At 36.1% G+C, this 27,576-nt stretch overlaps 2 protein-coding genes across 2 annotated transcripts; one reads left to right on the plus strand and one right to left on the minus strand.

Moving 5' to 3' along the window:
• Positions 1-1,805: 1,805 nt before the first annotated feature.
• LOC118267440 (uncharacterized) lies at positions 1,806-27,288 on the minus strand. Its single transcript, XM_035581437.2, has 5 exons — positions 27,108-27,288; positions 5,260-5,344; positions 4,315-4,506; positions 3,573-3,708; positions 1,806-3,282 (listed from the first exon to the last, which is right to left on the minus strand). The coding sequence occupies exons 2-5, from the start codon at positions 5,335-5,337 to the stop codon at positions 3,191-3,193; spliced, it is 498 nt and encodes a 165-aa protein (XP_035437330.1). The 5' UTR covers positions 5,338-5,344; positions 27,108-27,288; the 3' UTR covers positions 1,806-3,190.
• On the plus strand, positions 21,530-22,915 carry LOC126910806 (uncharacterized). Its single transcript, XM_050694507.1, has one exon. It carries the CDS (start codon positions 21,947-21,949, stop codon positions 22,913-22,915), a length of 969 nt encoding a protein of 322 aa, XP_050550464.1. The 5' UTR covers positions 21,530-21,946.
• Positions 27,289-27,576: the final 288 nt, after the last annotated feature.

A 27,576-nucleotide genomic window follows, 5' to 3' on the forward strand; every position in this document is an offset into this window, starting at 1 on the left:
GACTGACAGTAGTTTTTTTTTAATACTATCTGTATGTCAAAGTGTTGTCATAACGTTACAACATGGTTATAAATAGTATTTCTCTATCCTGAGGTTATAACAAATTAAGCGAGCTTTTCTACCAGAGGTTTGCTGTGTAAAAGTAAATAGCTAACTATGTGCCAGCGCTAAGCTATGGGTACCAAAGAATGATTGACAGATGTTTTAATATTTTATACCTAGGCAACTTACATAAGTTTGTTTCATTCTGTTTTAATAAATAAGGTTTATGTTTGACGTTAAGTCCACTCTCGGAAACACGGCCCTTAAAAAAAGATTTGCTCATTGGTGTCGACTCGTCCCCTAAAAATAGTCCATTCTCGTCATCATATTGCAGAATGTTCACTGTCAGAATCGTCTTTTAGCATAAATTTCATAGCCATAATAATTAAAAAGTAGAAGCATCATATGATCATATCTCAGAAAGTTCACAGTTAGATTCGTCTTTTGGCATACTTTTCATATCCATAATTATTGAATGACTCACTATCACGCAAGCATGCAAGCAAGCATGCAGCAAGCAAGCATGCAGCGTGCAAGCAAGCATGCAGCAAGGAAGCAGCATACAAGCAAGCATGGTTTCTGTCACAGCTTCGGCGCTATGAGGCTCCGGTGGTCCTACGCGCGCTAATCGTCGCAGACGGCTTTCGCTCACCACCGCTCCGTCGTAGCCGCCTGCTCCTCAGCCCTCGGGCCGCCTCGCCCCTCCGCGCCTACGCGATTTTAAATTGCACTCTAGGGGTAGGGCAAACAAGACTACGTGCAGTCGGTTTTGCAGCGATTCGGTTCTGTCACTTCACTAACTTTTGTAGTACAACATATTGACTTTTTAAGACAATATTTTAAGGTTAAGAATATGATTACACTTTATAAAAAGGACAATAATTATGCCTAGTAAAATTATTCCAAATGATATTCTACCATCTTGTTAATATGCTAAGTGAAATTATGCCAAACAATCGTCGCTCTAAATAAACGTTTTGCGAAACAAAATTATGCAAAATTAAGCTTTGCCAAAAGTAATTATGCCAAATAAAATTCTACCATCTTAAAAGTATGCCTTTGTAAATTCGGACATATAAACATTCGGCAAAATAATGATTATATTAAATGATTTTTATGCCATATGTATACCTATTCGTTTAAAGAAGATTCTACCAAGTGTGTTATGCCAAACAAATTTCGGAGCATTAAAATTCTGCCAGATAGAGGGAACCCTTTTTTGTACAGTCGATTACAAACGTTTTAAAGCCACTATGGGTATTTTTTGTTCAATAACTAGCTTTAGCATTAAAAAACGTTTGTACACGCTACTTCATCCGCGTGGAATAAAGACTGTTTTTAATAAATAGTATGGAACTAGAGGGTAGAGGGATAAATATTTATCTAGCAGTACTTTGAGGGCCGAGTGGAAACTAAAATTTCGCTGATAATAAACACTTATGGACCTCGGGGGACGAGATGACATCATATTTAGTTAGGGGTCGAGTGGAAACATAAATTATCGGGGGCCGTGGGTTCGAGAGTGGACTAAACGATGTTTGATAATGATATTATTATATCTCATATTCCATAATCTTTCGAAAATAAGGGAACGAGCAAGAGGTCGCGGGTCGGGCAAAGTATTATGGGAATTCTCCGTAATAGTGCAGAGCCTAGCATTGTAACCTATTAGGTACTTTAGTCCCAAAATTAGATAATCTAAATCGTGTTGGTACTTTTACGTTCATCGTACAGTAAATAAAAGAAACTAAAAAAACAACAAGATTATTGAAAGTGTTTAATATCCGATATATAAATCACTTAACAAGTCTAATTAAACATCCAAGCAGACAAAATGCGAATGACTTATACATATTTATGTGTATATTTACCAACAAATAGCACATTAAAGTACATCAGAAAAGAGATTCCTGAAACAGTACGTAACGTTTCGTAAATTATACATATATATATTTTTTTATATAAAACACTTATTCTATTACCTAGTGAGGTAAATGCAACATGAGGTTTCCTCTGTAATAAATGTTTTAATTATATTTGTTTCATGGCACTTTAGTATACAGTAAAATGTTTTCATAAGTATTCTTACCATCCTATAGCATTTTTGCCAAAACGAGGTGAGAAAACTAATGATAATACACAAAATAAAATAAAAAATTCTAACACAAGTAACTTAATGAAAATGAATTAGGTATTCTAGAAACCAAAGTACCTATTCAGTTTATTATTTTGCATTGTTTTATAAGAAAACGGCTATCGTTTAAAAGTAAAATATGTATTTGTGACAAAAACTTTTCAAACTCAACAACTAGGCATATCGGTGGTTATTAAATTTAATTAAATTATTCAATTTTGTTAATCTGCTAATTATTTTATATAAAAGTAGAAAAATATTTCTTCTGTATTTTTATTTAAATGAATACAAAACCAGTACAACCTGTTTTATATTTTATTTCTTCTCACATTGGGTTTATTTTTGTAAAACTTAGTTAGTGGTGTCTTTTCTAGCTAATTAACAAAGAAAAATATAACAAAAGGCGGTTGAAATTATGTTATTGAACAATGTTATGAAAAAGTTACATAAAAAAATTGCATTTTCGTAACTATGTAATATTAAACAATAACGTTCAACGTTAACGTTCGTAAATGTTTATTCAAAAATCGGCTATTTCATCCAAAAACGTAACCGTAACTAAAAACTAAAAAATAACTCAAAATCTTACAACTAATTATAAGAAATTTAAACGACTTAATATTATAACAATGTTTTTACACCAACACATGTCATGCGCAGTATTTAGAGAATCATACAGCCAAAAAAATTATCAAATAATTATATTCAAGCACTTTAAATAATTGGTTGAAAGCTAACCGAAGACTGACAACATTAAGAAATATTACATAATTATCAAACATTTATATATCAGGCCACAATAACATTTATGCAAATGCTCTAAGGCACATTCTTGTGTAATCAATTTTGTAAATATTTATTCAATAAAAATTTATCCAAACGACTATTTTATGACATAAAATGGTCATTTATTTTTCTAAATGCAAAATAGTTATTCAGAAATATTTATTCAAGTTTTTAACATGTGGCTTTATGTTAATTTTGATTGTTAAAATATTTAATATAATATTTAACTTAAGCTGTGTTGTAAACTGCAGGTTTGTTGGAGGGGTCGTCCATCTTCAAGTAGTAGCTTCTGATTACCAATAAGAAGTAAATGCTCAGAACTGGAAAGAAAAAAATATAGAAATAATTTATAATTTTATTTTAGCTAGGTTAGTTTAGGTTTAGAACAAGAATGACCAATGGTTAAAAAAATATAAGGAGCTTTAAAAGTATCTGCCACGGCGCTAACGGCAGGTAGTGTTGTGTTTGAAGATTACAATTAATTAAGACATGTCCATTTCCGAAACTTAAATTTTAAACCTAAACATTTTGCCATAAAGTCTAAATTAGGACAAAGCTGTCTAAAAGTGACTAATCCATAGATTGGTAGCTTAATAACAATTAAACTTACGAATTGAGATCAGATCCCTGGCGACAACGCCACCGTTGATGTGTGAGGCAGCGAAACCAGCGAAGAACATGATGACGTACAGCACCAGGAAGATCACGGTGTAGATCAGGTACGCCTTTATGTGACCGCGCTTGTGCTGGAAGTGGAACATTCATATAATTTATTCTCAGAATATAATAAACCTCCAAGAAGTTTAAGAGTAGTACCAGGTTATTCGACAGCAGAATGAAATACATTAATCATTAGCCCTATTTTTCCAGCTGCTGTCGAAATAAAAACAGATTAAGGGTCTATTTCATAAATCCCCTTACTGCCTTTGAACAATATTGAGTTTCAGTTGAGTGTGAAACTATTGACTTATACCGTCTAACAGACCTTACCAGAACATATTGTTACATAAATCTGGTTCGGAGATTAAAACCAAATATTGATAACACCAAGTTTAAAGATTAAACTGCTGATTCTGATTTACAGCTGAGAGAAGAATTAAGTACGGTAAAATGGGGTGAATAGAAACTCAGGGGGTGAATAGAAACAATTTTTTTATTAGGATTATTAGTTTGTTTTCATATTTTTGGTTTTAATAAAGCATTTTTGGTTTTAATAATGAATTAATAAAAAATACTTAAATGGTGTAAACAGTTCTAAATTACATGAAAACGCAACAAAATGTTGTTCCTATTCACCCCCGCTTTGTTTTATATTTACCCCGTTTTACGGTAATAATAATATTGAGAAATACCTTGTGCAGACCAACAAGGAGGACAATGGAGAATGTGAGGAACAGGATAAAGAAGATCAGCAGGATGCCGATGACGGCCAGCGCGACGGCACCCACAGCCTGTGTGCCATCCTCCTTGTCTCCCTCGGCTGTCACCACTCCAGCCGCTGCCAGGCCGATGATCGACATCAATATCGCTATTATGTTACCGATCTGCAAAACATAATTTATAATGAATACATGTGACAATGATGACACTTTTGAGAGGGCTAGTCTGTCAGTCCCTGCTTTGTAGGAAGGTACTCAAGTTTCGTTAGTTCTGGTAATAATTACATATTTTTTAATGGCATACCACTGCAAGTCCTGTAAGCCAGAATCTACAGTATATACAACCATGAAAACACCGGACCACTGAAGTCCGGCGCGTCCCAGCGAAATGAATGACTGCCTTGAATCCCGTAACGAAATAAATCAGAATATATTATTATTAATTATTATGTTATCGGCTTACTCACGTACTGTTTTGACGAGGAACTCGACTAGTTTCAAGCCATGCTAGAGGCTCATATTCATGAGCAGCATTCCGCGACACACGACGCGGCGATTGTCGACTGACTGAGTAGTCAGTGGCTTGAAACTAGTCGAGTTCCTCGTCAAAACAGTACGTGAGTAAGCCGATAACATAATTATTAATTTAGTATGTCTCACGAAAGTTACAATAAAATTATATTATTATTAGAGGAGGAGAAAAAGAAAACGATAGTTTGCACTACTCTCCGTGAATTTAATGCAGGAGATATAATGACTTACGCCTAAAGGCACAAAAGAGACTACACAACTATGTAGAAGAAGCCCAGTCGCCAAGCACCACGGAAGACTTAATACAAAGTGGTAGTAATAATTACAATTGAAAATAATAAAGTTTAACAAGAAGTGATGGGGAATATCAATAATGAAGATGCTTACCAGGTTTAGGTACCCGATGATCAGGCATCCTGTCCTCAGCTCTATGCAGAAGCAGCACTTGTCGAATACGAAAGTCATTGTTTATCTGTAACAAAGAAAAAACATCTTTGAGATCATACAAGAAGAAACCCAATTTCGTATGTAATATTATTATCTTCTGCTTTTTTAAATTTTATAAGGTGTAACAAAATAGTTTATAGGAATAGTATTAGCCCTTTAAAAACATAAACCCAAAAGACAGCAGACTTGGGCTTACACTTTTACCTAATGCTAGGTGTACATAATTATGCATTATTTGTTCTATTTAAATAACTTGACAGTGTCTATTTATTACAGCAAATTCTGGATATCGAAAGTTATTGCCGAATAACCGCACGTTTTTATCGCCTAAGTATATGTCTCCTATACCTAGCCATAGAAGCATTTCTAAGAATGAAGTACTTATCAAAGATCAGTTATTACACAATAGGCTACTTTCCTACTAGTCAAATTCAATACTTTTTTCGAAACGTCAAAAACGATATTTTCTATGAACTTTGTATGAAATAGTGCATTATGACGTCATAAGTTTTTGACGTCAAATACTTTTTTCTAGAAATTTAGCTAGACAAAATCGAAAGTTAAAATAGTTCATGAATGAGAGTGTGATTATTTTTTAATATTTTATTGTATTGAAAAGTTGTAATAATTTATTTTTGACCGAGGATAGTACCCAATTAAGCAGATGTGTGGATACCCCAAGGCCCCTCTAATAGCAGTCCCATAGGAAGCCCATGGTACGCAGATGACGGGGCTGGGCTTATTTATAGACTTTATAGCAGAGGAATGTGATCAGCGCCATCTTTTAGCTTAGAGTGGAAGTGGGCGTAAGAATTCTTGTGGATCAAATCTATACTAATATTATAAAGCTGAAGAGTTTGTTTATTTGTTTGAACGCGCTAATCTCAGGAACTACTGGTCCGATTTGAATAATTCTTTTTGTGTTGGATAGCGCATATATCGAGGAAGGTTATAGGCTATAAAACATCACGCTATGACCAATAGGAGTCGAGCAGAGCGGATGAAACCGCGCGAAAGTAACTAGTTTTATTCATATAACTAACGACCCGCCCCAACTTCGCATGGGTGCAGTGGTGATATGTTATGCATGTATTATACATATAAACCTTCCTCTTGATTCACTCTATCTATTAAAAATCTACTAAAACCGCAAACCGCATCAAATTCCGTTGCGTAGTTTTAGAGTACTAAGCAACGGATGGACAAAGCATACAAAGGGACAGAGAAAGCGACTTTATTTTATACTATGTAGTGATGTAAGAAATAGATTTGACAGTTATATTGCGCAGGATATTAATTAGAAGTTGTATGGCATTACACTTGTTCAACTTTTGAGAGCAGGTACACATTCTTATGTATTTAAAATTTACTATAGAGTTATGCTGTTATACAGGTGACAGTGAGCTTTGCTACACGGCATATGATAGTTTAACATCTATAGTATATAAGAACAGAACTTACTACAACAATATAAACACAGAACCATTTATCTATATTTATTTTACTGTCTGTGTCAGGTTAGGAGATGATTACGTTTCTTGTAGTCGTTTGATAACTGTATCAAATTAAGTATTAAGCATTGTACCTACTACATGTGAGATTTTAAGTGTAGTATTTAACTTTGTACCTAGCACATAAGACTCTTTAAAGTGTATTGACTGAGATACCTACCTACACTCCAGTAGGTCAAAACAAGCAATAAGCTTTGACCTTAGCGCAACACAAAAACGTGACTTCCGACAATCTTTCACGTGTACCATTATCAACACTCCCACAATGAAAATGACTTCAAAAATAGATTGTAATAAAAACAGAATTGCGAATTATCTACTCGCCAATGTTAAAAGTTGCTCCTCCGTTCCCAGCCGAGATACGATGATCTCATCTGACATTGAACAATAAATAATCCATGTACATATATTACCTACTGGCAAAATGGCGCCTTAAAATTGTGCTATTTTAACTCTCACAATTGATTCCTTTAATTACAACCTAGGAATGTACATTTCAATTAAGTCTATTAGGCCATGGACCAATTTAAAAGAGGTTGTAGAACTTTTTTCCCGCGAAACAATTTATCCTTTTTAACCTTGGCTTAATAGTTGGGTAGGGACGACGATACCAACGCATTTAAATTGTGATAGTAATTAATTAATATATGTGAAAGGAGGCTTAGAGATATGTTGTCATAAGCCTTTTAGTCCATGTGTTGCTATGCGCCAAAATCACGAGTAGACTTTTTTTTTGTCGATGAAGTTCCGTCTAGCAAAAACTATTACGTCTAAATTAATTATTATGTTATCGGCTTACTCACGTATTTGTTTGACGAGGAACTCGACTAGTTTCAAGCCATGCAAGAGGCTCATGTTCATGAGCAGCAACTCGATTTACTTTTCTACACACAAAACTCAGTGTGTTCGTAACAGTGCCGAAATATCGAAAACTCATAGACATAAATAAACATGGTAAATATCCCTCTCAAAAATATCCCTCTCAAGTTCTAACGATAGTGTAAGTGACCATGTCAGTTTAAAAGCTTATAACGTATAAGATTTCATCAAAGAAAAACAAAGTCGTTCAGTACCTAAGTACATCAGTTAGCTACCAACAAAATAGTGAGACAACATTCTGCTACAACGCAGTTTTACGACCATTTTTAGCCGACCTAGTAACTCGAGTACTCGTGTCAAACTAGGCAAACACTAGTCGCAAAATATGTACATTATAATGGATCCTTTTTATACTTGTTTGGCATGACGTCATCGCCGTCCATGTCGTATTGAGGGCGCGCCCTAACTACGCTGGAACATAATTCGCAGCCCATGTAGTTAACTTAGGACCGTATAGTGTTAATTAGGGCTAATGCTATGGAAAAACTAATTATCGTACGTGTAGGCTATTATAGGCACAGATGGGGCCCAGTAGGGCTGATGCTCGATCCGGAGCTGCAGACAACGTAAAAGGTTACCAGGGCTCCGGTTCAAAGCAGGAGTAGGAACGGGGTGGTTTTTAGTCAGTAAGAGTCTGTCACTCCCTCCCGCCTCACCCAAGGTGGGAGAAGTCATTGAAAGATTTACCTCCTAAAAAAAAAGGATATTATAGGCACCGAGATATGCTGTAATCTAGATTTTAGAATACCACATAGATTACTTTATATCACGATAGCTCGGACGAAGCTACTGGCAGAAGCTGTACTAGTTTCGTTTAAGTCCGTATGACTCCAAAGTAAGAATTTCTCGTGGGCTGACTGACCCTGACATTTCATTACATTAATAGCAGTAAGTAAGTTTGCATCTAATCGACAAGTCCGGTCTTGCATAGGACCAAATAATAATTTGGCATGAAGATTGTGCTCTAATTCATCTTTTTGGGGACTAATTAGTTTCACAACTATGCATTATCAGAGTGTGACTGAATAAGCATTAAATATCTGACAGGTTGAAAGGTTCAGGTTTATCAGAGAGTGTGGATAGGTCATGACAATTGTGGGAAGGGTAAGTACTTGGGGGATTTTATTTTTTGAGGGAGGAAATTCAAAAATTTATTATCTTTTGTTTGGAACCGGAGAGTTCCTGTATCGGATAATATGGTAACCCATAAGGTCGTCTCTAGTCCCAAGTACTCAGGGGTTATTTTTTTTTTGTGGCATTGGGCCTAAACGAGCAGACTGGTCACCTGATGGTAAGCGATCAGCGCCACCCATGGACACTAGCATCACAAGAGGACTCACAGGTGCGTTACCAGCATTTTAAGAAAGAATACGATCTTTTCTTGAAGATTTAAAGGTTCTCTATAACGTCGTCACCACATTCTACAGAAAATATTGGCTGGTTTATTTTCACCAGATACTTATCTGATGACGGAACCTTGATCATTTCTAAAGTTAAATACGAAATTGATTTTCCAATCGAGTTGGAAATGAAATCTGTAACGAGGTTTCCTCTCGTATCCGACGCCGATTTTAAACAAAAAACTTGGAACAATTCCAAAAACGTGTGCGTAAAAATATTAGTTTCTATGTTTGAGTCATGTGTTTTTATTTAGAATATTTTATGATAAGACTCTGTACTGGATAGATAGGTATATGATGCGTGGCCAATGCGGCTCATGAAAAAGATTTGAGTGCAGCCACAACATTGTATATGTGTAATAAAGTTTATTTTATTTATTGCACTCATATACCAAGGACTATTCCTTTAGAGAGGTGTTTTCATTGCAAGTTATTGGGTTTTGAACCCAAAAATAGATTTTTTGTTGGGGACAATCATCTAATAAAATTACTTCTCCCGCCTTGAGCGAGGCGAGAGGGAGTGTCCGACTTTTACTGATTAAAAACCAGCCCGTTCCTACTCCTGCTTTTCGAGCCGGAGGCCTGGGAACCCGCTAGGATAGGGTGCAAAGAGTTGGAGAATCAGCACTACTTACTGGAGTAGACCACGTCAAGCATTAGACGATTAATCTCAATAAATATTTTTAAATAATTGCTTTGTTTCAAAAAGCTTTTAATCCTTGCCAATATAAACGTCATCATAATCATTATCATAATATATTAAATTGGTTTTGCTGCTAAATTATTGTGTAAACAATATTTAATGATTGTTTCCTTTTACGCTAAAGCGTATTATAAACATCTTTACTACAGTTTACTACACTTTATTTATTGATACAGGTGCTTCGCTATAAATACTGAACATTCCAGCATTCCTTAACACAAGCCGACGATCGGAGTGGAAACATCTGTTTATCACTAATGTTGAGAGAATTCTTTGTATAAAGATTGCAAGAAAATGTACAAGCTTTTAGTATTGGGATTAAGTTTTATGTTGTTTAAGATAAACGAAATTATTACACTTTCAATTACATATTACTTTCAACAGTTAAAATCTACTGTTGATTGATCGAAACATAATAAGCCTTATTTATAGCGGTATAGCGTGTCTTGGCGGGGCCCATGATTTCTTTTTTTTTAGGGAGGAAAATCATCCAATGGCTTTTCCCGACCCGTCTCTCAGGCCTCTGAGAACGGGCTTACCGATGCCATAACAGTGAGCTCATGTTTGAGGGCCCTTACAACGACAGTATGAATACAAAAATGCTACGTACTCGTATCTACCACTTTCATCATTTATTTTATTAAGGCATAATAACAAACATTGAAAGTAAGTAATTGACTGAGATACAGACTAATAGTGTTTTACATCAATTGAAGATATACACATCATTCAAGTATGTATAATATGTGTCCGTGCGCATTCAATATAAAAATTCTATTAGTCTATTACTAATTCAATAAGAATGATAGTTTAATTACGAGTAACTAACACGTGCAGCGACACTTAGAAATTTTTGTACCAAATATGGCATGAATGATGTCGTGGTGGCCCGGAGATTTTAAACGCCTGCTTCTCCTCATGCATGAGAGTGCGGGTTCCGAACCTACCAACGACAAGTAGCAATGTGACTTTTTCCGAGTTATACATATGTAGGTACTTTCTAAGATTATTTAGACACCACTGACAAACGCTGAAGGAAAACATCGTGAGGAAACCTGGGCTTATAATTTCTAATGATAAGTTTGAAATCACCAACCCGCATTGAGCAACACGGTAATTAATGCTCAAACCTTCTACATGTGAGAAGAGGCTTTGGTCAGCAGTGGCCACTTATAGGCTGATGATGATATTGATGGCATAAATTAAATAAATAATATAATTATGTATATACATACATAGAATTGATCAGACAAATGTCTATAAAATGTAATGGTGCATTATATTCTTGAACTTATATGCACACCACACTAAGTATAGAGAAAATAGTTATTATGTTGCATTATCTAGCCTGCTACGGAGGACCTAGGGTGCCTATAAAAATAATACTTATTGTTCTTTATACCTGCCTATATTGTTAGATGTACCTAATAGCAGGTAATACCAGTAGGGACTTCTACGACATTTCAATAAGACGTATTTTATTTATTTATTTAATTTTTATTTGGGAAACAAAGATATTATATAACAACTAATTACAACACTTAATATAAAACAGTTTCTACACTTAAACTATACATTCGCGCGAAGAACAATGTTTAAACAGGTATGAAAAAAAAAACAAAAGACGTATTTAAATTCAATCGAATTTCGTTCAGTATTTTTGAGTAATGCAAGTAAGAAATGTGCAAACAATAGCATTTACAATCGAATCTATAAACTATAACGTCTTCCCTTGCAATTTCATAGTTTCCTCAGTTAAAAGTAAATTATTTTGACTTTTGAATACAATAAAATATTTAAAAATAATCACACTTTTATACATAGATTTAATGATCTGATTAATTTTCGATATTATTCTAATTAATTTTCTAGAAATAAGTCTGCTATTCGACGTAAAAATATACTGACGTGACTAACGCACTATTTTATAAGAATATCGATTTTCACGTTATAAAAAAAATAGAATTTGATTAGTAGGAATAGCCTAGCCTATTGTTTGTAATAAGTATTGAGATCAACGCACCCATATACGTATCTCAAAACATTTTTACGATTACATCAATTACATTAATGTGAAAGATCAATCGGTTGTAATAAACAACAATTTAATGGCTCATAAAAATGAATTACCAGTTACCAAAACATAATTATACACCGATTTTATTAGTAGGTAAATAAAAATGGCGGTGGGAATCCGAATATGTCAATTTTGACGTAAATAAGTGTGATTTTGTTTATGGTGTATTTAACCACAGATAATAATAAAAGTCTGCGTTCCACAGCAGGTAAGTTTAAAACACGAGTTACCTACGTTAATTTACAGCTATACGTATATTATAATGTATACAACCTGTAACAAAAAGGGGGTATACATATCAATTGCACGGTTTCTAGATAACATAACAAACGATACGGGAAGGGTTTTTTAAACTCATGTTTTCATGGTACCAAGTTATGAATTTTTCCAATACCTACGCACGCGCCGCCAAAATTAGGTAGACAGGTACTAGGCGATCAGATTTACAGAAGAATTGTTCCGTAAAATTAGCGAGTACACCCCCGTAGTGTTGTGACACGTTTGTATGATTTAAAATCAAGAACCATGCGATACCAAGTATTTGGTACAATTTTTTTAAACGTATTTTAAGCTGAAACTTTGTGTAGAGATTCTATTCAACCTGTATTCATCAGCGCTTCTTGATGTATATTATGGTCATTTTGTTACACGTTGTATATAATATGTTTATATAATTGCACCATTCATATGCGAGCGGGCATCTGGTTCTACGCAGGAATATGTAAGCTCACTTTGGCTCTCAAAATACATAAATTTACATATGGCTTGATACGTTACCAGCTTATCATGTCCGACTGTTATAATCTGGAGTATTTGTGCATTTTTTTCAAGCTTATCAGTGCAAACATTCCTTGTTTTATACATGACAATGGAAAATATTCATCACATTTTTTGAGTTCGGCGTCTGCCTAGCAACACCGTCTATTATTTATTTAATTAAATGCACTGAATTTAGTAATTTCACAATTTATTAAATGTATAGAATAGAAGATAGATATAGATTAATATAAGGTGAAATCTAAACATGATAAGGATAAAAATGTAAGTCTGAATAATAATATGTATCTACCTGTATATCTATCTATACTAATATTATAAAGCTGAAGAGTTTGTTTGAACGCGCTAATCTTTGGAACTACTGGTCCGAATTGAATAATTCTTTTTGTGTTGGATAGTGCATTTATCGAGGAAGGCTATAGGCTAAAAAACATCACGCTATGACCAGTGGGAGCCGAGCAGAGCGGCAGAAACCGCGCGGAAGTAGCTAGTTATGTATATCAGTCTTAAACGAGCTTTGATTACTATCTAATTTTGTCTGTGAGAAGCAGTTGTTGTACTATCCAGGTAAAAAAAAATTTTGTATTATGTCAAACAACAGTAACGAGTTAACTATCATTTTCCGACCATTGCCCTAAATTCAATTAGAACACAATCACAATAAAATAAACACTCTATTACCTTGAATTTAAATTGCATTTTCAAACGCCGATCCAGCTAATACAAAGACACTTTTTATCCTCATGACGTCATGCGGATATCAGCTTTTTATCTATTTACATAAGTACCAATTTGCCGTGAAATGTAGGTGGGAAAGTTGGTGTTTTCCATTGTGGAGTTGTAAATTTTCCTTTATACTGTGGTGTGATGTCATATAGGGGTGTGTGGCAATCGTAAAGTGCTAACTTCATTAAGCAGATTAATGCAAATGTTTCACAATATACCCCTAGCTAGATAACTATCGATATTGTCTATTTGAGCGTAAAAACCTTTTGGTTTTACCATTAGGTACCTATGTATTTCCAATGGTCCAGTTGCTTTTAATAAATGATTGAGGAGCAGCGGACAACGTAAATGGTTACCGGGGCTCCGGCTCAAAGCAGGAGAAGGATCGGAGTGGTTTTAGTCAGTAAGAGTCTGACACTACCTCCCGCCTCACCCATACTCCTGTATAGTGGGTGCTCTTAAAAACATACAATTTCACATACACATGACACCCAGACACGGAACACCAATTAGTGGAAGTACTTACTAATTGTGTAACGCGGCTAGTTGAAACAATTTCATTGAGTGACTCATGCCACCGTTGTTCCTAAATTAGTTCGTCAGTTAAAAATCAATTAAGTTGGCATTTCCAGCGCTGATATAATGTGTTGGTACCATTTAATATTATTCCCTACGGTCATAAAAATAACTGTCGTGTTAGCGTATACGTTTTGTATGAATGTTTTCTCAAAAACTACTGAACAGATTTATGTATAACTATGATTTGAATTTTTTTTTTGTGGCATAAGTTGGTAAACGAGCAGACGGATCACCTGATGATTACAGAAAATCTTATTAAAACATTTTGTTATTTTATACTTTTATCAGTATTTGAACTTGAAATAAACTTTCGTTTTCAAACTGAAGTATAAAATTGGAACTTTAGGCGGTTTCCTTGGGTTCACCATTAGAAACAAAGTATAAAAAGGGATTAGAAAAAAAAGGAGGGAGTGCGAAACAAATTGTTTTGCAGCCTCATACGTTAACAACCCGGAATCCAATACTACTTTACAATGAATAATTCGTATAAAAACCACATTAACATTAAATACACTTTTTCACAGACACAAGTCACAGATTCAGCATTGGATGTAAAAATAGAGCGCCTGAACACGAGCATAGCGCAAACAGTGTCACGGTGACTTTGTACTAAATCTAGAATCTAGACGAAACGATACGCTGACACGTGGCTGACACAGATGACCTAGATCTATGCAAATCTGCCTAGAATTACGTCTAGGATATTATTTAGACGCCATAATGTGACTATGTAATATATTACAAACGCTTGACGGTTCCATTTTTCAATATGAATTTGTATCGGTGATGTTTAATGACAGACGTTTTACCTGATGGTAAGCAATCGCCGCCGCTCATGGACACTTGAAACACCAGAGGCGTTACTAGCGAGCCGGCTCTTTGGGGGTTAGGAATTTAAGAGGAATTGAGGATTGAGAAGATTGGAAAGGGGGAATTGGGCCTCCGGTAACCTCACTCACACAACGAAACACAACGTCGGTTTTCTGTGAGGCCGTGGTATCACTCCGGTCGAGCCGGCCCATTCGTGCCGAAGCATGGCTCTCCCACACTTAATTAATGTAATGTAACTTATCGGTTTCAGGAAAATCCTTATGTAAATATAAGTATAACGATTAGATTGCAAACGTATACTGTTTACTTATTATTTTTAAGTTTTAGTAATAGTAATGGCGAATTCGCAATTGTTATTCACTTCGCGCCAATTATTATTAACTACTTCAAAAAAACGTTAAATAAAAAATTTTCATCAGAGTTAATGATGACTACACGGTTGACGCGGTGGCTGCCGTGCAACGTGTAGCGGATATATAAATTGTTGTTTCGGGGTCTGGGTATCATGTGCATGTGAACTTATATGTTTGTAAACGCATCCACGACATTGATAATCTTAATCTAGGATAAAGTTAAAAAAAAGACAAAAAATTGGATTTAATTCAAGATCAGGTTGCACTATGTCTCATGGGACATGACATGAAACCTTTGATTAAAACAAACTGTGTGATATCATGCCATTTGAAGTCCTCAAACGCAGACTTGACTTGATAAATATTTCCATGTATTTTTATCTAAACTACTGAACATAGTTTGATGAAATTTTAGCACAGCTCTATCTTGGATCAAAGAAACAATAGTTTTTATTCCTATATTTATTTTGTTTCAGACCAATTTTCGACCACTCACTATTACGAATACATAGACACTTAAACAGTATATTGAAACAAATTCATTCATTTACATACAACGTGACATTTATTTCTTCAATTCGCTATACCGACGTAGGTAAATAACCTTTAGAATGACATCATTAATTAGAGCCATTCACGGCACTCCCGGCTCACAGCTAGCTAGTATTAATCTCATTCTGCTAATTGTTGCTTAACATGAAATTGCATACCATTTTGTACCTTTTCTAGATTCTAAATGTAGGTAAAATGGGTCATAACATAACGTAATGGGTGTTATCTTACGTCAATTATGTGTTATTTAATTTCTAATGAATGAATGAATGTGTCATACAGTTGAAGCTACTATGTCACAGAATACACTTTTCTATCACCTACTCAACACAAGTCACTTGTTTGTTTAACGTGTAAAATAAACGTATTTGTTTTCTTCCTTTTTTTCTTCGAGACATGTTGAGACTGTTGAACATGTTGAGACTTACAATTTTAACTGTACTATCTGCATTTACATTTATATGTATAATGTTACCTACACATGTTTATACAAATAAATTTATCTTTATCTTTATCTTTATCTCTCTACTCAATCTCAATGTACAATTTAGTTGTATTCTTTCTTGTATTGTATTTTTGGATAAATCAAAGCAATCACGACAGCTATATTTTAGCAATGCCTTTTTTAAAATACGTTGCACCCTCTAGGATATTTTTCTATGTCATGGGTGCGTTTACAACCATACATGTTCACATACACATGACACCCAGACCCGAAACGACAATTTGTGGATCACACAAAGAATTGCTCCGTGCGGGAATCGAACCCGCTACACCTTGCGTGGCAGACGGTGGCCCAGCCACCGCACCAACCGTGCAGTTTTATTAATACAATCGTTGTTTGGACACCATTAATTAATACTTCATTTCACTGTATTTCTCATTAATACAGATAAATGATAATATATGCACAAATCCTGCGTTACTGAGATAAAAAAAGTAGGTGTCCTGCTGTTGATACTCATATTTCATACTCATTCATTGACCCGTTTTTTCCAATCTTTATGATATTGTATCGCAGATGCAACTGCATAAAGTAGGCTACGTTTTCCAATCAATTTCATCATTGGTCGCTCACCCAGCATGTTGTTATGTTTAAATAATATAATTTACATTAATCATAAATGTAATTATGACGTAAAAATATCATCACTTGACTACTGATAAAACTACCAAAACTACCATGTTTAATAAAGGATAACTCTGAACGGAGTAAGATTTGGAACTTGACACCTTAGTAACTTCTATTCAGCTCAAAATTACCTATCCAATGATGTAACACACATAGCTATTGGAAGATGGACCATGCATCCTCCTTTCTTTACTATTACACATTTTTATAGTGCTATAGTTATGAGACTGGTGTCTGTTATTGCACTGTCTGTTATGCAGCAGAACCTGTGTTAAATGTAGTATGTATTGTATGCGAGTTTATATTTGTAAAAACACAAGAGAAAACGCATCCTATGGAGCCATGTTAAAAATATGATATAGTTTTGATGTATATGTACAGTCATAACATAACACGAGTATTTTACCATGTAGGTAGGTTTCTTTGTAACACTTAGCACTGATAACACCACTGACCACATAAAGACGTTGTTTAAGAAAATATTAGATAATGTAGTAAGTAAATGAGATAACTCGACCGTGACTTGTGAGCAGAATAACCTTCAACTTTTATATCTTCAATCTAGAACACAATGCTTAATCAATCAGCTTCCTAGTCATTCGTGCGATCCTGGTACTTTGTGATACAAGTCACAGTACTGACACAGCGGTTCATTTTCTTTCCATTCTCCTGGCCTTGATTTTTTTATAGTTTTTAATGTAGCTATCGATGTTTGGTTGGTCGTCTGATGGGGAGCCATGACTTGGGTTACAATGGACTATGCTTTATTCGCGAAAATTAAAACAACAGTGCAAAATCTGAGATTACAGTTTCAAGAAGAACGGTAGAACTTTTTGTCGAAGTATGACCTCCATTTAGGTACTTTTTGTGGACTTAATCCAGTTGAATGACATTGTTATTGTCTTACTTGACAAGGCGTAGGGGAATAAACAAGCAGGGGGGAAGTGGTAAACCCCACAAATAAAACAATTATCTCCGATTTACAGAGGTATGGAAATATCGGTTGATTTCAACTTTAAATATTTGAAAATTATTGTCTGATTATGAGACGCGTTATATCTGCAGGCCTAAGACGTGCTTACGGACGGCGAGCACGAGCTACAGCCAGTAAGAGTCTGACACTCCCTCTCGCCTCACCAGAGAAGTCATTGGATGATTTTCCATCTTTAAAAAAAGGCCTAAAGTATCAACTACATATTATTTGCTAAATTAAAACCTGGTAGGTATCACTTTACAGAATTAACAGACGGTAGATGGCCAGTCACATTGGTTAAGTTATCTAAATAAAAACAATTCGCAAGTACAATCAAAACAAATGGATATTCCATGTAATAAATTGCTTAGGTTCAACGTTAGCAGTATAAGCCTAAGCTTTATTCCTTGAGCACGAAGAGTGATTTTTCAATGCCTCTCATTATTATCTTTGACAATTTTATTTCAAGACATATGTAAACATAGTATTAAATTATATTTGTAGTAATATGATACAAGTATAGCTTCGGAGAATGTTCACACGATAAAATAAAGAAAGTAGTTGCTAGTATAGGTACAAACTTAAATCTTATACTCAATTTAAACTCAAATAACAAAACGTAAATGTCGTAGCGATGGTAGAATAGAATATACGAAACCCTTCCCTTAATCTTGTCGTGGGTATACAATATCCGCCAAAGTAGACTTAAAAATATGGAGGCAGTAAAGAAAATTGAAAGCGGTTCCCTTTTTTAAAAAAAAGTTTGTTCAGCCTGACAAGCGTGAAGATTGTGGCAAATCATTATTTCGTATAGGTCCTTAGTCTGGACTATTAGTGGACTAGCAGTGGTCGGTAATGGGAAGATAAATTAAGATAATGATGTAGATAGTCCATTTTCCTCTGTAGTAGCCGAGTCGTCGCAAGTGCGATTGCCATGCCATTTTCCTCTGTAGCAAAGGGTCTCGGGTTCGATTCCCGGCTCTGGCAAAATATTACTGGGCTTTTTTCGGTTTCCCGAAAATTACTGTACGACGAGAGTCTAAAATTGTGCCCAGTATATGGCAATAGGCTCACCCCCTATTACATGGGACTTATAACACAAACGGTTAAGAATGGGTGTACAATGGCATTACGAGCCATGATGTGAACCTCTGCCTACCCCTTCAGGGATAAAAGGCGTGAAGATAAGAAGAAGAATCATCAGAAAATCCCAGATGACCTACAACATTGTTATCGCGTAAATTACGTCTGCTCTTAATCTGGGAAATAAAACTGGCGTCGATGTCATCGTAACCTTTCACTACATACCAACGTGACCTATTAATCTCAATAACAATCAACTCCTGCGCAATATGACGTAATGTTGATGTATGTACAGCAATTTTTTTACACTACTGCAGATAAATTTGTCGTTGATGAAGGACAAATCTACGGAATTTATTAAGTATACATACAAGTGTGTGTATGTGTATGTGCGCGTATCTTCTAAACGACTGCATCAAATTGGATAATTCTGTTTTTTGCTTTGTTCTTTATTATTCGACCTACTTCACTGCCTCGTTGGCCGAGTGGTCATAAGTGCGACTGCCGGACAAGGGGTCTCGGGTTCGATTAGTCGGGCAAAGTATTACTGGGCTTTTTTATGATTTTTTAATAAAGTCTCAGTCTGGAATTGTGCCCAGTATATGGCAATAGATGTGATATCATCGTTTGTTGGGCATACTCAGTCAAACACCAACATGACAAGAAGAGAACATCATTTATTCCTTCGGGAATCAAAAGTCGTGATTTAATGCTCTGATGTTAACATGTAAATAGGTTAAGCATGTTTTTTAAAACCGACTGATCATAAAACTTCACAGAATAGAGGGCGCGCCACGGTCGGCGCCATTTTGTACGTAAACTATGACGTCAGATGCCATTACAAAGCTTTTTATGTTCGCAAAGTGATTTGGACTGATGTTGTTGTTTATATTGATTTGGGTAGGTTAATAATTATGTATACATAAGTCTTCATAAAGTGTCTTTATTTATTACTTCCTTATGGTATTATTCGAATTAGGATTTTCTATTATCCATATTATATGTACATAATATACATGTTCATATTACCTATATGGAATTAGACTACCTCGTTGAATCGTGAAACTTATAATACTGGGGAAAAGTATACTGTGGGAGAGCCATGCTTCGGCACGAATGGGCCGGCTCCACCGGAGTGAACGTTTGTGTGTTAGAGTGATACCACGGCCTCACAGAAACCCAACGTGAAACAACTCTTGCATTGTGTTAGTGAGGTTACCAGAGACCTAATGAGGCCAAATGAGGTTACCGGAGGAAAGTGTGGTACCCCTTTCCAATCTTTCCAATCCCCTATTCCCCAACAACTCTTAAATTCCTAACCCCCAAAAGGCCGGCAACGCATTTGCAACGCCTTCGATGTTTCAAGTGTCCATAGGCGGCAGCGACTGCTTACCATCAGATGATCCATCTGCTCGTTTACCATATACCATAAACAACAAAATATATATATTTTTGCCTGTGAATCCCCGTGATCCCGATAAAATGAACGTTTTACCAATGTGACCCGGTCAGACCAATGTCACAAAGCAACACACTGCCCTGCGATGTATCCTTCAAACCGGTCCTTAGAGATAAACAAAGTATAACGTCTGAGTACTCCTACTTATACGAATTTATTCAATTTAAAAATAAAATATAAAAGAGAGAAATATGGACAAATATTTTGAGTGAATGAGTGAGTTCTTTAATGCAAAATCAAACTTTATGTAACCCGTAAGGTATAAACCCCCGTCATGGCTTGAAACTAATCAAAAGACCCCGAATAATAAGGATATTAGTTCTTTGTCAGGTAAAAACCTAATCAAAATTTGACCAACTATCTATTTCTTAATCATAATTATAATAAGTGCTTAATGGCAATATAATAAACATAATTTATCTTATTGCCAGGCGAGAAGGAAATCATACAAAGTATATAATCAGGCTAGCCTGGCATCTCAGCCATCTATACATATAATAAAATCGTAGAAAAGTGCTGTCTGTACATTGAAAATAAAAATAAAAAAAATGGCAGGGGTTATTGTTATGTCGATGTCGAACCCAAAAATGTAATTAACTTTTTTTTGTCTGTTTGTCTGTTTATCTGTTTGTCTGTTTGTCTGTTTGTCTGTTTGTCTGTGTGTCTATGCGCGCTAATCTCAGAAACGGCTGATCCGAATTGGATGCGGTTTTCACAAATATATTGTGGTATGCTTCAATTTACATTTAGTGTTCGTTTCATGTTAATCGGTTCATAAATAAAAAAGTTATGTCAAATTAAAGAATCACGTCGAACACTATTCTATGCTTATACCATTAATCTCCGCCACTATTTGACGGATTTGGTTGAAATTTGGTACAGATATAGTTTAGAACCTTAGAAAGGACATAGGATAGTTTTATTTCAAAAATCAAAAAATAAAAATAGAAATAGATCGCGCTATGGTTTCGTTACATTCATTTGGTTGGGTATCGGCCGAGCGCTTCGGTACTATCGTAGAAAAAGTGTATTATCAGTCGTATTAATTATTTGTCTGTAGTGGTCCTGCTGTTTCGTATATTCTAAATAAATTGGTTTCGTTGTATTTGTCAATTAATAAGTTTATTTGTTGGGTTTTTCTGGTTTTCTGGTTAAATTATTTAACGTAGGTTTAGTTTGATATCCTGCGCCGCACAGTCGAGGCCTACCTATCGGAGAGGGCAATAATCTACCCGGGTGCTCACACATGGGGTCGGCGAGAGGTATCGACCGGTGTTCCACAGGGATCGGTCCTGGGACCGCTCCTGTGGAACATCGGGTATGACTGGGTACTTCGTGGTGCTCTTCTGCACGGCGTTGTAGTTACGTGCTATGCGGACGATACACTGGTATTGGCACGCGGGAAGAGTTACCGTGACGCTGCGCTACTGGCGACGGCAGGTGTTGCGCAAGTCGTGTCAAGGATCCGGCGTCTGGGGCTGGAGGTGGCCCTTAATAAATCTGAGGCCATTTGCTTCCATAGGGCTCGGCGGGGTCCACCGGCAGGTTCACACATTGTGGTTGGAGGGGTTCGTATCGCAGTCAATTCGACAATGAAATATCTTGGTCTGGTCCTTGACAGTCGTTGGAATTTCGGACCCCACCTCCGACAACTGGTTCTCAAATTGAGGGGAGCAGCAGCGGCGCTTTCGCGGTTGCTTCCCAATTTGGGTAATCCTAATACATCTTGCCGGTGGCTATACATGGGGATCGTGCGGTCAATGGCCCTCTACGGATCACCAGTTTGGGCGGATGGACTGACGGCGCCCAATATCGCTTTACTGCGAAGTTCGCAGCGCGCGATGGCCATCAGAGTCATAAGGGGTTACCGCACGATCTCCTTCGAGGCTGCAAGCCTCTTAGCTGGATCTCCACCCTGGGACTTGGAAGCAAAGGCTCTCGCATCACTATATAGGTGGCGCGGGGAGCTGGCTGCCCGGGGCGAGCGATATCCACCTCGAGTTCTTGAGGCACGAAGGACTGAACTCCGTTGTGACACAATAACGGAGTGGAAAACACGACTTGCGCAACCTAGTGCAGGGCACGCCATTATAGCGGCAGTAAGTCCCGTCATGGAGGCGTGGATCGGCAGAGGGCATGGTGTCCTAACCTTCCGGTTAACACAGGTACTTTCCGGACATGGCTGCTTTGGAAAGTACTTGTGTCGCATAGGCAGGGAGCAGACATCGGTGTGTCATCACTGCGATGGTGGTTTGGAGGATACGGCGCGGCATACGCTCGAAGAATGTTCTGCATGGGCAGAGCCGCGCCGTGAACTCATTGCAGTCCTCGGCGGGACAGACCTCTCAATGTCGACTGTTATACAAGCTATGGTCGACAGTGAGAGTGCATGGGACGGAGTCGCTTCCTTCTGTGAACAAGTCATGTTGGCAAAGGAAGCGGCTGAAAGGAGAGGGAATCAAGATCTTTTCCCTCCCGCCGTAGACGCGCCAATCGTCAGCGCCGTGAGGCGGCAGCCGATCTACGACCTCCATAGGAGAGGCCTGCGGGCGACTGACTAGGGGAGTCAGACGTCCGCTGTATAGGCGAGAGTAGGCGTTAGCGTAGTGTTCCACGCGCGCTACTCGAGGAAGGGAAGCAGCCTCCCAGGGCCGCTAACGTGGCGGGACCTGCCGCGAACGAGCGGTAGGTCGAAGCCTGCCGGGTGCGGTGAATCCGTGAGGGCAGCCCGGATCACGGCCACAGGCAGTGGAGGAACACCGCGGTGGTTTTAGCCGGTAAGAGTCCGGCACACCCCTCCGTCGTCCCCACGGCGTGGGAAGTCCATGAGGATTTCCATCGCGTTACAAAAAAAAAAAAAAAGGTTTAGTTTGATATCGATTATTAGTAGTTACTGTAGTTAGTTTTTTAATAAAATTGTAAGTCTAATTTATTAATTAATTAGATAGATTAGATTTAAGTCGTTTCTTTTAAATTATTTAGTTTAAGCTTGGTTATTATAGCATAGAGGATAGGTTGTAATATAATTTCTTTTTTAAATGTTATAAATTCGTAATTCGTAGCTTTCTTTAGTTTTAAGTTAGTTTTCATCTTAAGTTCGGAAAGATTATAATATTTCTTTAGTTTAAGTCCGTTTTTAAACAATTTTTTCAATGTCCTAAGTGAGTATACATCTATTAAATTCAAACGCAGAGCTCATTATGTTGATTTTTGAAGAGTTCCCTGGAATATCTTCTACGTCTCATTTTTGAAGAGATTCCGCGAGATTGGGAACTATGTGGTTAAAACCAAAAATTTGCCGGAAGTCACTATTCCACGCGAACGAAGTCGTGGGCAAAAGCTAGTACCTAATATACACGACAAATATTGATACATTGTACACAATCTTTGTCTAATGGAGCTTTGTGTATATTTGTGTACATATTGTGTCTACAAACTTCATAGAAAATTATTATTACTTTTCTAAGTCACTTCAGTTGTTACTTCACGTCAGTTGTTTCACTTAACAAGGAAAACTCAAAGGTAAGCGTCCACACGTACGCATCGCATGTATACATTGCCGATAAGGCGGTCCGTACGATGCGGATCAGTCAACGCAGTTGTATGAGTTTCTATAGAAGACAAACTAAAATTTTATTTCCGTGTACATTTTTGTAAAATAAACTTCTGCAAACAGATGTTTAACAAAATTTTTGTATCAACGTATGTAAAAATTAACTATTATAGTAATAATCTATATAATATATATAAAAATAAAGTTTACTAAAACTCGAGAACTGCTGGACTGATTTCGCTAATTGTTGGTCTTGAATTATTTGCCGAAGTCCAAGAAAAGTTTAAAAGGTGAGAATAAATATTTGAGGCGGTACGAAGCTTGCCGGGCCAGCTAGTCAGTTATAAAAAATATTAAGTACCTATCATGAATTATTATCTAACTATGTACTTGCATCTTGTCTAAGCCCCGACAAAAAAGTGGTCTGAATTAAGCCAAGGTTATAATACGTCAAAAATTATAAAACGTCTTTTTTTTCAATACACATGTCTGTTTTTTTTTTGTAACCTAACCATACACAGTGGTATTTAATATCTGTATCTAGAAAAAAATCTAAACATATCGCGGGACCAAACAAAAGAGCTGTCATTTTGAAGTCTTTATAAATGCATAGGTGACGTAATTCGAAACGAATCGATTTCTTTTGTCTAATTGCAGTAATATTTCTATGTTAGTTTTGAGTTTATAAATAGTTTTAACGTAACTGTTAATGTCTGATTTGTGTCTATTATTTTAGACCACGTACTTGACAAAACTGAAAACGAAAGTGATGATAACATTCACGCCGACGTCTATGTTTTTATGAATTAATTAATACATTTTTATTTATTTGTTTATTTATATCTTCTGTGGTACGATTTTAAACAATAATGTTCTCCAAAAAAGTTATCTGTCGTAGGAAATTTTCTATCAGAAGATAAAAAAAAAACAATAAAAATAATTAACTTATTACGAAAAAACGTGACTTTTCTTTATTAATTCAGAACAATTTATCAACAAAGCTATGCTCAAAGATACAAATTACATCAGTTTCGGTACCTCATTGTTAGACGCCTACAGCTCCCGTTTTTTATACAACCTTGACCAAATGTTATACACGTGCTAGGAAACAATGACAACGCCGGCGCGGCGCCGCACACTGGACTATATTTTCAGTATTCAAGACATAATTCCTTTATATTTAGTAAACTCACTTACATTTTATCTACCCGGTAAGGTTATCAGTATCACCACAATGACATAAAACAAGCATAAAGTTTATAAATATAAAATGTTTTGTTTTTATATCCAATAGTACTTTTTAAATCGTTTTACAAGTGAAACACGGATGACATTAATTCTACCTTATTGTAAATACTAATATAATTAGAATGAGCTTCCATAATTATTTAATTGTTTGAACAGGAAAATCTATTCACAGGAACAGGAAGGTTGCTTATGGGTTTGATGTGCTCCATAGTAGGCCGCATCATCGCTTGCCATCAAGCCACTAAAGGCGAGATAGTGGCCAAACTTCGATCGATCAAATATGTATATATTTAAAAAAAATCTGCCCAGTTGGGTATTTCAAAAATGAATGAGTATTACATTGTTCAGGAACATTAGATTTTACATAACTACACCGTCAACTTTTAATAATTACTAAGAGCAGACGACATCGTTTACCGGTCTGCAAGTCACCAAGTACGTAATTTAGTACGCCAAGTTAGCTGACCCGGCAAACTTCGTACTGCCTCAAAAATATCTTTTTATCAGCTTTTAAACCTTCCCTGGGCTTCCACAAATAATTCAAGACCAAAATTTGCCAAATTTGTCCAGCCGTTCACGAGTTGTAGCGAGACTTACGAACAGCTATTGATTATTATATATAGATAAAATAGTTTTATTTTATGTGCGCACCACAAACTCGTTTATAAGGGCCCGGAACCAGAACAGAAGTTGACTAATAGCATATTAAATTAAATCGTAACATTTTTGTTAAGATGATTGTTATAATAATTATGTATTATACTTAAACCTATTCAAAATTAAATTTTTCGTACAGAACTAGTGTAGGACGTGTTTTATAAAAATGTTTTCGTAAAATATAAACAAATATAACAAAGTTTATTTTTGTTTATGTGAGTGCGCGAAACAGCACACTGTGCTAAAAGATACACGCGTAACGGTGCGTGAAAAATATTAAAACGAAAATAAACACTTTCGTGTTTTATAGCACTTCTAAATCGGATCTGATGCGTAATGATTGAAAAGAAAAATGAAAAATGGTTGCCGAGCCTAATAGCTGATTCAAGACTGCACGGTTGGTGCGGTGCCGCGCAAAGTTCGATTCCCGCACGAAGCAACTCTTTGTGTGATCCACAAATTGTTGTTTCGGGTCTGGGTGACATGTGTATGTGAACTTGTATGTTTGTAAACGCACCCACGATACAGGAGAAAATCCTAAAATTTCTCCCGCCTTGGCTGCGGCGAAAGTGTCAGAATCTCACTGATTAAAAACCGTCCCGTTTATACTCCTGCTTAGAGCCAGAGACCCAAGAAACCGGATAGGCCGTCTGCAGCTCCAGATAGCCTAATAGCCTAGGGTACTAACTAAAAGATGGGCTACGGTAATTACAAAGGTATAAATCAAGTTTTTTTTTTACTTCACTTGCTAAGTTTGTCCTAATTTTGATGTTAGATTTTAAAAAATCTAAGAGGAATATATTGTTTTACTTAAAAAATATATTTAGCTTTGGTTGGTATATCCAATTAAGGATAAAAATCCCTTAAATAAATTTTAATAAAACCAACTCATTTTCATCATTATTGAGGGTAGAAACATAATACGCAGGCGCAAAAAACAGATATTGTAGTGTCAGGATTTCTTCAAAAATATTATTTATTCATTTCTATATAAAGTAATAAAATATTTGCTTGTTAAATTTGTGTACTTAAATAGTTAAAACTGTAGTAAAGAAACGCCGGCAAAGAAATTAAAAAAATAAAACAAGATCTCAAAATGGCGGGTAACCGCCATTTCGATGGAAAATATTTCGGCGTGGTTCGATTTTTTAAGCTTAAGCTATAATACACATTACATGATTACTACACTGATGTATATCTGCCAAAAAATAACTATCGCAAAATAATAATAAAAAAAAAAACGTAACGACGTAGATATTAAAAAAAAATCTAAAAAAAAATTCACTGATACTCACGTTTTTTGGTGATTGCTCGTGAAACAAACACTGAATATTTTTATTATGAAAATAAAAATATATTGTAATTATTTATTTGAAATAACCACTAGGGAGCGACTGTCTCGCAGGCGGTCGCACAACACACTGGCGCGGACGTCTTGTCGCCTCTGTTGTGCCCGTTCCCGGCAAACAATTAAGTTGAGTAAAGGTTTGCAAAAAGAACAATTTTGCGATAAATATACGAGAAAATTGAGTCAAAGTCAAATCACTTATTCCAATTAAACCATAAATAGGTAAATAAAGAAATATATATTTTTTTATGAAACACGCCGGTAATCGAGCAGACGTATCACCTGATGATAAGTAATCGCCGCCGCCCATGGACACTTGAAACACCAGAGGCGTTACAAGTACGTTGCCGGCCTTTTGGGAGTTAGGAATTTAAGGGTTGTTGTTCGGGAATCGGGGATTGGGAAGATTGTGAAGT

This window comes from Spodoptera frugiperda, chromosome 6 (genome assembly GCF_023101765.2).
Source record: "Spodoptera frugiperda isolate SF20-4 chromosome 6, AGI-APGP_CSIRO_Sfru_2.0, whole genome shotgun sequence".
Classification (NCBI taxonomy): domain Eukaryota; kingdom Metazoa; phylum Arthropoda; class Insecta; order Lepidoptera; family Noctuidae; genus Spodoptera; species Spodoptera frugiperda.